The sequence below is a fragment of the Staurois parvus genome, unplaced genomic scaffold (genome assembly GCF_062004578.1).
Source record: "Staurois parvus isolate SC_StPar_1 unplaced genomic scaffold, SC_StPar_1.0 ptg003116l, whole genome shotgun sequence".
NCBI lineage: Eukaryota > Metazoa > Chordata > Amphibia > Anura > Ranidae > Staurois > Staurois parvus.
The window spans coordinates 32193-45378 of record NW_028320912.1 but is presented as its reverse complement, the minus strand read 5'-3'; the positions used below and the strand labels follow the sequence as shown (position 1 = coordinate 45378).

Below are 13186 nucleotides of genomic sequence, written 5' to 3'. Positions count from 1 at the left end.
GTGGGCTGTCAGGAAACTAGTGCAGCTCATGCTAATTCTGGCTAATACCCAGCATTCACTGACACGTAGGCAAATTTCTATGCGCACGTCTTCCCGCATTGGCAACAAGCTGCCTATTTAATGGGGACTCTGCTGTGTACTAATCGCTGGATGTTCTGCAGCTTCCTGTGTCCCATGTCCCTGAGTTCCTGTTTGTACTGACTGATCTTCCATTGCTGACCCGGCTTGCTCCTGACCATGCTCTGTGGATTCCGGATTTTGACCTCGGCTTGCCTCTGACTATTCTCTGCCTAATCTCCTGCTGCTGACCTCGGCTTGCCTCTGACTACTCTGCCTGATCTCCTGGTGCTGACCACAGCTGGCCTCTGACTATTCTCTGCCTGATCTCCTGCTGCTGACCTCGACTTGCCTCTGACTATTCTCTGCCTGATCTCCTGGTGCTGACCTCAGCTGGCCTCTAACTATTCTCTGCCTGATCTCCTGCTGCTGACCTTGGCTTGCCTCTGACTATTCTCTGCCTGATCTCCTGGTGCTGACATGGGCTTGCCTCTGACTACTCTCTGCCTGATCCCCTGGTGCTGACCTCGGCTTGCCTCTGACTATTCTCTGCCTGATCTCCTGGTGCTGACTACAGCTTGCCTCTGGCTATTCTCTGCCTGATCTCCTGGTGCTGACCTCGGCTTGCCTCTGACCACTCTCTGCCTGATCTCCTGGTGCTGACCTCGGCTTGCCTCTGACAATTCTCTGCCTGATCTCCTGCTGCTGACCTCGGCTTGCCTCTGACTATTCTCTGCCTGATCTCCTGCTGCTGACCTTGGCTTGTCTCTGACTATTCTCTGCCTGATCTCCTGGTGCTGACCTCGGCTTGGCTCTGACTACTCTCTGCCTGATCTCCTGGTGCATACCACGACTTGCCTCTGACTATTCTCTGCCTGATCTCCTGGTGCTGACTTTGGCTTACCTCTGACTACTCTTTGGCTGTTCTTCTGGTGCTGACCACGACTTGCCTCTGACTTGTTCTCTGCCTGATCTCCTGGTGCTGACCTCGGCTTACCTCTGACTACTCTCTGTCTGATCTGGTGCTGACCTCACCTTGCATCTGACTATTCTCTGCCTGATCTCCTGGTGCTGACCTCGGCTTTCCTCTGACTATTCTCCACTTGATCTCTTAGTGCTGACCTTGGCTTGCCTCTGACTATTCTCTGCCTGATCTCCTGGTGCTGACCTCAGCTTGCCTCTAGCTATTCTCTGCCTGATCTCCTGTTGCTGACATTGGCTTGCCTCTGACTACTCTCTGCCTGATCTCCTGGTGCTGACCTCTGCTTGCTACTGGACCTCGCTCTGCTTGCTAACCTGGTACTGACCCTGACCTGCCTCCTGACCATGCTGCTGTCTCACTGTGTATGACCCTGGCTCACCTGGACTACATCCCTGACTGTGGCAATCACCTGCCGTTAGGGATCCGGGTATGACCAGAAATGTGTGGACTGACACAGGGAAACAAAGGCTCCAGGTATAGTGTGAATAAGGCAATTTATTAAGACTAAACAAAACATAAACGCAGTGCAAGACTAAACAACAACACAGTGCAAACAAACCAACCCAAACCTCCAACAGATAACAATAGAAACAATACTAAGCGTAGTCGGGAGGGCCGGGTCAGTAGAAAACGGGCAGGCAGGGCACAAGGAGCAGGCGGAAGAGTAGTCAGGAATAGCCGAGGTCAGGACAGGCGGAGTTCATTCAGAGTCAGGGATCGAAGCAGAATCTGGATCAGGCAGAAAGTAGACAGGATGCAGGTACAGGGGCTCATGGGAAACATACACCAAGGCCCTGATCACAGGCCTGGCCATTCCTTAAATACACCTGCTGTAATCAGCCTCAGGTGATGGCTCATTTCAGAAGTGAGCCTCTGGTTGCTGAGAGCACCTGCTGGCCAGCCCTGGTACTGCAGCCCACAAGGCAGGTGAGTCCCACCACCACTGGCAAGTCCATTCCTGACACCTGCTATCAAGCTATAGACACCCGCGCTTATTTGAGCCCTGTACCTCTGTCACCACATTCAGTAGTGCTCGGACCAGAGCCGCAAGGGAAAACCTCTTGTCAACTTGGCCTTCAACCAAGGTACGTGACAGGGCTGTGGAATGTATTTATTTATTTACAATTTATCTTTGCATACATACAGACGCAGCACCCCACCTGATTTATTTAGGTTTTGGGAAAAAAATATATTTTTCAGACAATTTTAGCAGCGACAAATGCTCTTTCATCAGTTGGTGATAGGCCCACTTTGACCAGCTGATAGAAATCGGTTAGAAGTTTGCTGAGCCTGACCCTGTTCATGCTGATGCAAAACTGTCCTACCACTGGCCAATTTCCTTTAAACTCTCGTTAAAAAGAAGGAGACCACAAAAAACACAACTATATAAAACTGACCAGCAACAGGAAATATTTCATGAGGGAATATTGACTAAAAACATACTAGAGACAAAAAGTACAAGCAGGTACATTAATAATAGAACAGATAATATAGCAGTGTAAAATTGTCTAACAGCAGAACCCTTTTAAATAGAGGGGCCAGGCCCAATTTATTAGGAATAAAAAGCACAGGCTGGGGATTTACTACAAGAATTAATATACTGCAGAGGACACAACAGTGTAAAATTGACCACCAGCAGAACAGGTTTAACCAGGGATAATAGGTCTAACTAGTGTATGCCTAACATTTTGTTACCTATGGGTATAGGGATGGTGCCAGATCACACACACAAGCAGGGGCGTATTTACTAGCAACATATATGAATACAAATGTGTATAAGTATATGAAAAATAAAAATGTTTGCATTAAAAAGTAATGTAAAACCTTTACAAATGCAAAACATTTAATCAAGGTCCTAGTTAAACAAAAATCAACCAGCTATCTACCTAATAATTATGAATAAAATGATTTAAACTTAAATCAACTTTAAGTCTTCTGGGGGTCAAAGTTTCAAGCATATAAATTCACTTTGTCTCTACTTGCAATATCATACACTTCACCCTCTCCCCGCTGCAAATCCTATCCTCAAAACTGAAGCCCATTATGGTTGTTAACATGATACATTTTTTTTAATGTACAGACACATTTTGATTTTTTTACCCCTTTTTATTTTATAAATGCATTCATATCTGAGTAACCTCATGGCCATTGCAACACATGCACTACTCCTCTTGTGGCTCCCTGACCATCTATCACATTTTCCAACTTCTCCAACCTGGTTCAAAATGGTCAATAATATCCTGACAAGAGAAAAGTTCATGTACAGTATACCAGCCACATAAAGGAAATTATGGAGGTATTGGATTAAAATGATACTAAAGTCTCTTGTTTTTTGTTTGTTTTTTTTTTAAATAACAAACATGTCTATACCTACCTGCTCTGTAATGGTTTTGCACAGAGAAGCCCCGATTGTCCCCCTCATGTCCTCCACCAATGCTCCTGGCCCCTCCTTCCTGTCAGGTGCCCCCAGAGCTCACTAAGCCGGTGCCCCCAGTGTACTCCTAAGCCGCTGCACTGTGTGTCCATTCACTTGCAAAATCACAGCTTGGCCCCACCCCCTCCTGATTGACTCAATGGCTGTGATTGACAGCAGAGGGAGCCAATGGCTTCCGCTGCTGTCTCAGCCAATGAGGAAGGAAATTCCCCAGAGAACTGAGGTTCTTGTAGACATTGCTGGATCAAGAGAGGGGCTCAGGTAAGTATTAGAGGAGCTGCTGCACACAGAAGGTTTTTTACCTTCATACATAGGATGCATTTAGAACCACTTTAATACTTTTCCGATCATAGCCCCAATAGCTTTGAAAATGGATAGATTGCTCTCTTAATACTAAAAATCTATATTGAATATACAACAGAGCTGATCCTCCTACACATGAGGATGAGATAGAAAAATCAGAGAATCCCCCCCGCTCAAGAGTGGTGTGCTGATGATGGACAAATGTCAGGTCTTTGGCACTTCCAATGGTGGCACAGACTTTGCTGCTCTCTAAGGGTCGGGGAAACCCAGAAGAATCGCTGTAAAATAAGGGAAGAAGGGCGCACCAGCCTAGTGCATTACCTGAGGCAAAAACAAGAATAAGTACATACTCACAAGCAACTGTGATAACAATAGTCCAAAGCGGTCTGGTCACCAAGTCAACTCCCAAACCATGAGAGGACCCTCCAGATCCTCCAGCCCTGTCTCTAAGGAAGAGAGGAGCACCCCTCAAAATGCATCAGACATCTGGGTCCTTGTAATATTAAAGTTTTTGTCTCAGGTAATGCACTAGGCTGGTGCTCCCTACTTCCCCTATTTTCCATGAGGATGAGACCCCTATTTTGAGATATTTATCACATTCCCTAATTCTAACTCTGTACTGAGACATTTTGACATTAGACCATGGGAACAGCTTCTTGATCCATCTCCTTTATTCTACATAAATGTCATCTTATCAATAACTGATGTCTATTGGGTGTTGCATTTCTTTTTCATGTGTATCTTCTTGGTTTCTGAATATGTAACAGACACACATTGTATTTGCACATTGCTCCAATTGGTTATGATAAGCTCTACCAGCACATGTTTCTTTTATGTACACCCGATGTTGACGGTATTGTTGGATTGGAAGGTGGGGGCTTCATTCTTTTGGTGACAAAAATTATGATTCTTTACCTGTAAACTTGTTAAATTTGCAACATAAAAAGTCTTGTCCAGTTAGCATTAATTACATTTTGATATTTTTATTGTAAGTACCGGTGCTTTTCTAGAAATACAGTTTGACTTACTGGAAAGCAAGGGGCCCAAAATGTTATCTCCCAATAAAATCGGCCAATATTACATTATTGCACCTTTCTATCTTTATTAACATTAAAGTCACAAATAAAACTAAAACCTTTTTGTTTAGCTAAAAGTTAATTTCTAGTTTGATCTCTTATTAATTCCATTCTTTCCTTAAGTTTTACTTTGTAAGTCTTCTTTTTTTTTAATACCCTTTCTGCCTACATCTTCCTGTTAGTAAGTTTGTTTCTTTTAAATAATTTTATTGTTCTATACAAATCTTGTTGAACCTCTTGAGTTGTTGGCAGATAGAGAAGAATGTAACCATTCCCGTTTCTTTAAAATGAGTATTTTCATGAATGTTATCTTCCTGTACACATATATTATCTTTAAGTATCTTTTTTGATAATGTAAAGTAAAAGCTAAAAAAACGAATTAATTCCTATTCATTTCTTAAAGGAATCTCTAATCTCTTCACTAAATTATAAATATGTCATCTACGAAACGTTTCGCTTGTACTATACTTGTGCCTATTCTTTCCTGTAGATGATTTCTCTCTCCCAATTATCAATATAAAAATTTGGAAGACTTGGTGAAAATGTGGCTCCCATTGCTGCTCCGACATTTTTTTGAATTATGCTGTCCACCAAAGATTATGTTCTAAACAAAAACACAAGCATTCAATAGCATATTTTTTTCAGTGCTGGGGTGTCTCTCTCTCTCTTTCTCTCTCTCTCTAGGTGTAATCCTGGACTCCCATCTGTCCTTTCAGCCCCAAATCCAATCACTGTCCAAATCTTGTCGGACGTCACCTCCGCAACATCTCCAAAATATGCCCGTTCCTAACCTCTGAAACTAGTAAGCAACTTATTCACTCCCTGGTTATCTCTCGCCTTGACTATTGTAACTCCCTCCTCATTGGCCGATCTAATCGCAGGCTATCCGCTCTTCAGTCTATCATGAATGCTGCTGCCAGACTCATTCATCTTACTAATACTCAAAACAGTAACAATAACATATAACGCCATTTATAACTCTGCCACAAATTACATCACCAATTTTGTCTCCAAATATCACCCAAACCGCCCTCTCTGCTCCTTCCACGACCTCCTGCTCTCTAGCTCCCTTGTCTCCTCCTCCCATGTTTGTCTCCAAGACTTATCCAAAGCCTCCCCCATCTTCTGGAACTCTCTACTCTAATCTATTTGACTATTGCCTACTCTGCCCACTTTTAGGCGGTCTCTGAAAACCTCTCTCTTCAGGGAAGCCTATCCTGCCTTCAGCTAATAACCAAATCTTCTATTTCTCCCATCAGCCCATCCCCCACAGTTATTATCTTTTGTACCACCAGTCCCTCCCTCTTAGATTGTAAGCTCCAAGGATCAGGGCCCTCCTAACCCTCTTGTATTGAACTGTATCATTGCTGTATTGTCTCCCTTTATATTGTAAAGTGCTGAGCAAACTGTTGGCGCTATATAAATCCTGTATAATAATAATAATATCTACTGTTTATCATATTAAATAATTCCCTCTGCAATTTATAATTACTGGTTATAGTAATAACTTAAAAGAGAAGTGCGAGGTTTAAAATAAAAACAAACTCACATACTCACCTAGGTGGATGAAGCATAAGTCCGAAGCTGGGCCAGCTGTGGGTCAGGCATCTGAGTAAGTCCTGACAATAAATGTGGGATCCCTCCAGAGTCTGGACTGGCTGAGTGAAGTCAGCCAATTAAAGACTTTAGCCTGAGTCTAAATTTGACGAACTGGTACAATATGTCCATGTTCTAGAGGAAGATAATGCCAGTCTGAAATACTCCGTATCTCAATTATAACTCCAACAGGAAGATTTGGAAAACAAGGAAGGGTTGTCAGAACATTCGTATTCGTGGCATATCTGAAACGGTCTCTGATCCCCAACTTCCATGTCACTTGCCATCTCTATTCACTACTTTGGCCCCCAAGGTCCCAGAAGCTGATTGGCGAATGGATCATTAGGCCCAAAACCCTCCAAGGTCACCAGGCCTAGAGATGTAATCATTCACCTCCACTACTTTGACAGTAAAGAAATCTTGCTCACTGATACTCGCAATAAACCCTCTTTGGAATTTAAAGGAGACAGGCTCTAAATTTTCAGTGATTTATCTCCCATCACCCTGGCCATAAGACGGGTCTTGAAGCCAGCCACCATTCATCTCCAACAGCACCATATCCCATATTGGTGGGGATTTCCCTTCAAGCTAGTTGTCTCCAAAGATAACACCCAAGTCATACTCTGTGACCTACATGAAGCGGACTCCTTCTTTAAACAGCTGGGTCTTCTTCCTCTGCCAGACAAGGCACCTCCACTACCTCCTACCCAGTCCAGGTCCTCTGACACTCCACGCAAGATCTGGACACCTGCTAACCCTGGAAGGAAGTGATTTCCTCGTACTCCTCAACGTCCATGACTTCCTGGATCAGTGGGCCCTGCCACCTGACTCTTTCACATGACAGGTTTACCGCCCTGTTAATTGGGCTCCTTTGTTCCCATATGTGCCTTAGCATTTTTTCCGTATTGATATGTCTTGACTATAACCGCTATATGTATTTCTGAGGTAGGCATCTGCTAAATTGCGTCAGCTGACGTGTTGCCCCCTGGAGCGTCAGGCCTTAAGCCCTGACGACTCAGGATATTCCCAATATCCCGGGTGTATATCTTTGATGATATCTTTGTTTCTATCTGTGACCCTTACGGCTTCTGTTTTGAGTGATACATTTGTATGTCTTAGGCACATTGCCTTGATAATCACCTGGTTCTCTATCCCTGTTTTCTGTTTTGCCTCATCGATAAGTTTCCTGCATACCCAGGTTACACAGCTAATATACCCATTGTTGTTTCAAGGTGACTTTAAAGCTGTTGTCATATAGGGGTTTATTTACTAAAGCTGGAGAGTCCAAAATCAGACTCCCTTCTGCCTAGAAACCAATCAGCTTCTAACCTCAGCTTGTTCAATGAAGCTTTGGCAATGAAACCTGGAAGCTGATTGGTTTCTATGCAGAAGGGAGTCTGATTTTGGACTCTCCGGCGTTAGTAAATAAACCCCATAATGTCAAAGGTCTTAACTCAATTCAAAAATGGTGGATGCCTCTGAAGTGGTTCAGATCCTGGGGAGCAGACTTCATATTTATTCAGGAAACTAATTTCAAACAGGATGGCTCTTTTTGCTTTGCCTCTAAGAACTTTCCACAATCCTATTCTGTTTTGATCCCTCCGGGAAAGCTGGAGTGGCTATTTTGATTAAAAAAAACTTCTCCCTGAGGGTCTCCTCCTCCAGGGTTGACCCACTTGGTCGCTATGTTTTACTGAAATGTATGTGTGAGGGTTCCCCATTTGTACTTTTGAACTTGTATGCACCCAACTCTGGTCAGCTGACATTTATCTCTCAAACTTTAGATAAACTATAGTCCCTATCTACTCTGCGCATGATTGTTGGGGGGATTTTAACTTGATTATGTCTCCTCACAAAGATAGGAAGGTCCTCTTTGCATCAGCTCCGTCGAAAAGGCAATGCTCCTCTTTGACAACCTTCAATAAATTGATCCGGGAGGATTGCTTCTTTGACGACTGACAGGTCAAACATCCTCTCCATAGGCAAATTACATTTTACTCTACTCCGCATCACGTATTCTCACGCTTGGATCACTTTTTTGTCACTGCCCCCCTGCTCCCCTTTTTGGTCTCCTTTGAGATCAACCCTATGGCTTGGTCAGATCATGCCTCACTGTTGCTTAATCTCGTTCTCCCTAACTTCCCCCCAGGGCCTGTTCCTGGCAACTCAATGAGAGTTTCTTGCACTCGGACCATCTTCCAGAGGGACTCTCTCAGGGCCTGGATGCTCATTTTCAATGAAATATTGACTCAGTAGCCTCATCTAAAACCCTCCTGGGAGGCTCACAAAGCGGTCTTCAGAGGCCTTTGTATTTCTATGGGCACTCGTTTAAAGAAGGCCTCTGTACCAGACAATCTCTTTTAAGCCAACTGTCTTTAGCTAAAAGACGACTATTAGACAATCCATCTATACCTCGGCTTCAGAAAGTATCCCGTTTACGCAACCAAATCAGAGCCCTTGACCTGCACAAAACTGCCCAATCCCTTGCATGGGCTACGCAAAAATTCTATGAATTCTCTAACAAACCGCACTGCATGCTTGTAAACAGACTCAAATCTCAAACATCCCCCTCGCTGCCAGGCCACCTACTCCAGTCAGATGGCAAACCCACATATGAGCCACATGTAATAGCTACTGTATTTGGGTAATATTATGAGAAGCTCTATAATTGCCTAGCCCCTGATGTCCACCCTCCCCTTCAGATGGCTGCCTTTCTTTGACTTCCTATGACTACCAAGTTTGTCACCTCCCGATGTAATGGCTCTAAAAGCGGACATCTCTACTGAGGAATTACTAGATGTTGTCAAGCATCTCTCTACACACAAATCTCCGGAACCGTACTGTTTTCCTTACTCATATTACAAGACCTTTATTGGCATCCTGGCCCCCCACCTTCTGTCTTTGTTTTGGGATCTACTGAAAGGGTCGCATCCACACGATGATTTTACACGCGCATAAATCTCGGTGATCCCCAAACCGGACAAGGACCACGCCCTCCCGGATAATTATGGTCCTATAGCCTTATTAAACTCTGATTACACGATAGTTACGAAAATAGTAGCTAACAGACTGGCCAGGTGTATTTCCAAGCTGATACACTGAGACCAGGTGGGTTTTATACCGGCTAGACATGCCGCAGATAACACTAGGAGGACTATTGACCTGATCGATCTTGTTAACAAGTCTTCAACTCCTACTCTCTTGTTAAGCTTGGATGCCCAGAAAGCGTTTGACCGACTTAGCTGGCCTTATATGTTTCTGGTCTTGGAGAGATTTGGGTTTAGCGGTCCATTTATAGCAGCTCTGAAAGCTCTTTACTCCACCCCCACCTCCCAGGTCAAATTGGCGTAGTTTTTATCACTATGGTTCCGGATGTCAAATGGTATGTGCCAGGGATGTCCGCTTTCCCCTTTGTTGTTTATCCTCTGTCTAGAACCCCTGGCCATAGCCATTAGATCCAACCCGAACATCCAAGGGATACGCACCCATTACAGTGACTATAAACTGTCCCTGTTTGCTGATGTTATCTTGCTGACGCTGACAGAGCCTCACACTACCTTACCTGTTTTGCATCGTACTTTACAGCTCTTCAGTGCCTTGTCGGGATATAAACTTAATGCGTCTAAAACTGAAACACTACCACTCCATATACCACCTAAAATTGTATCTACCCTTCAGTTAAATTATCCATACCGGTGGTGCCCTCATTCCCTGAAATATTTAGTTATCAACCTTACCTTCGCTTACCACTCCCTTTATGCAGCTAACTTCTCCCCTCTGTTTCATACAATTTCTCAATCCTTAAAATTCTGGGACAATCTTCCCATCTCTTTCCTTGGACGGATTAATGTACTAAAAAATGACCATACTGCCCAAGCTCTTGTATCTGTCTGAGACACTTCCTGTTCCTATCCCCGTGTCCAAATTACACTCCCTTCAGAAGTCCTTTCTCCACTTCATCTGGCATAATAAATCTCAGCGGACTGCCTGTACTGTGCTTCTCTCCCCTTGATCTAGGGGGGGTCTGGGGGCACCAGACATTGTGTTGTACTATTTAGCTACCCACCTCTGTTCTCTTGTCTCATGGTCCTCCCAGTGCCCCCCTAATAAATGGGTCGAGATTGAATGGCTACAACTAAGTCCGATGCATCCTTGCTCTCTCTGGTCTATGACCAACACTGACACCTCCTTTCACAAACGCCTCCTTCTTGGACCCATACAGTTTGTTATCTATATGGAGGCGGTGTAGGGCTAAATTCGCACTTTCCTCCCCGTGTTTATCTACAGATACGCCATTTTTTTTCCTCCAAAGCCTCTTGTCTGACTCTTGAGAAGCCTTCCCCTCTTTGAGCATATCTGCATTCAAGGCCCATACCAACGGGGCATAATTTCCTCTACGTATAAACTGCTTTTAGACGCCTGCCCACTTTCTATTGATACCCACCTTTATATGCATAAATGGCCCCGAATCCTCCAATGTGACATTGCCTTAGATCAATGGAGCAGGATTTGGGAGGCTGCTTCCAGATCTTCTATATGTGTAGTACATAAAGAAAACACTTATAAAATCCTGATGTTTTGGTATAGGACTCCTGAGGTTCCCTATGCTCGTAATCTGAATGTTTCTTCTGTCTGCTGGTGTTGTGGCGAGGAAACTGGCACTCTTTTCCACATTTTTTGGGCTTGTCAGTACATTGCACCCTTTTGGAGAAAGGTCTTTACCCTACTACAGCTATGGCCTATATTCCATTTGAGCCCATCCAATATTTGTTGGGCCTACCTTTTTCCGGTCTCTCCAAATTAGCAAGGAAACTTTCCTCTCATGTTTTAACAGCGGCCAGGAGAACCGTTCCCATGCATTGGCTTTCTACTACGCCTCCTACGCTACCGGAATTGATGAAAGTTATAGCAGAGATTAGAAAAATGGAGTACCTCACTGCTTTGCATGCTAATTCTGTTCCCACCTTTGAGGCAGTTTGGGAACCATGGGATACTTCTAATTCTGACTTGTCTGCTCAAATTGTGTGAAAATGATTGCCAATTCACTGTTATGTATTGACATTGTATGTATCTATGTATCTCTCATCGACGAGCCTGTTTTTCTGTTTTCTTGCTGCTCTGTGTTTGTCATACCAAATTTCTATGCAACCGTTTGCTGTAAATGTTTGAAAATCAATAAAAAGTTAATTACCAAAAAAATAAAAAGCCGTTAGCCTGCTGTTGGCTTATCATGAGTTGCAGGAGCGAAGGACAAAGTGCAAGTGGTTAAACATCAGACAAATATTACCAAGCCCTGTGTATTACATTTACTAAGGGCAGAGATAAGGGGGTGATGTGGTTGTACAAAAAAGAACAGACTCTGTAGGAAGAGTTCTGTCCTCCTCACCCCGCCGATTGTTAAGGTGGAGGTGGAGACGAGTGGGGTGCAGCAGCAGCAAGAGATATATACAGTATATTTATACAACATATATATTAAAAAACAGTACTTTGCCCAATACTTAACACCCCCCAGCAAAGCAACTTGTCCCCAGCAGCAAGGGTTTCTCCCCCACAACCCTAGCGAGGTGGCTGTGGGGTTCTTTGGGGGGGGGTTTGAACTATTTTTGTGTTTTACTTACCTAGAAAATGGCCATTTGCTGATTTCTACAATTTGCACCCAGAATGGAACCCGGGTGTGTTGTGTTCATCAATAATAGCAGCATTGCATTGCCTGAGAAACTCCATTGTCCGGCTCTGTAATGTATCCTCAGCTACAATGACATTATACACAGAAGAGTGACACTGACCTGATCCCAGGAGGAGAAGAAAGGAGATCAAATGCGGAATGTTCAGCCCGGTCCTCATTGTTCCATCCGTGCCGGAACCAGTCCAAGAGAACTGTGATTTCTGAGCTGTACAAAGTAACGAGCCTTGCCTGAACCTTGTTTCACTTTCACATAAAACGGACTCTGATCACATACTTGTCCTCATAACCTCTTACACTGTTACTGTACCAAAAGGAAGAGCACAGAGACAAAGGTATAGAAGAGAACATACCAATTGTACAAAAAAGAACATAAAAACAAACTAGAACATTTTGCTACATACTTGTTGCAACAGGGTCATTGTTTTACTGCTTGCTGCAGCTTTAAGATGTTGCCTCTCCTTCTGTTTCTCAGTGAAAGCTCTTTAAATTGATATTAAACCCAAAAGCAAACATGTATTATGTTGTAGCTTACCAGCGCATTAGTTTTCTTCTTTAGGCTTTCTTTCTTCTATTTCCATCTGGTAAGGCAGAGGGCCAGTCTGTTGTTTTTCAAAGCACGAGCCCTCCCGCAGAATGGATCAGTTTACAGGAATTAAGCAAACCATTTACCACTGGCAGGGGCTATTAAAGTGATTATCAAGGCTTACATTTTTTCTTTTTTAAAATAACAACCATGTCTACACTTACCTGCTCTGTGTAGTAATTTTACACAGAGCAGCCCGGATCCTCCTCTTCTCGCGCTCCTGGCCACTCCCTCCTGTTGTTTCCCCCCCCCAGCAAACAACTTGCTATGGGGGGCACCCAAGCATGTGCACTCCCCAGCTGCTGCTCCGTGTGTCCATTCAGCCCCCCGCCCCCCTCTCTCTCTCTCTTCTCATTGGCTCACTGGCTGTGATTTACAGCAGCAGGTGCCCTTTTGACCTAAAGTAGTGCTGTTTGGATGCCATGGATGTTTTTTAGTTTCCAGGCAGAAAGAACAGTAAAAGTGCAGG

At 44.0% G+C, this 13186-nt stretch overlaps 1 protein-coding gene across 1 annotated transcript in view; it reads right to left on the bottom strand.

Annotated features, from left to right (window-relative positions):
* LOC149428583 (uncharacterized) overlaps positions 1-12323 on the bottom strand; it is a gene marked incomplete at its 3' end in the record, with an annotated part of 131406 nt that extends 119083 nt beyond the window's left edge. The window contains exon 1 of the mRNA XM_089667232.1: positions 12235-12323. Coding sequence (XP_089523358.1) covers positions 12235-12292 — 58 coding nt within the window. The remainder of the gene's footprint in view (positions 1-12234) is intronic.
* Between the last annotated feature and the right edge of the window lie 863 nt (positions 12324-13186).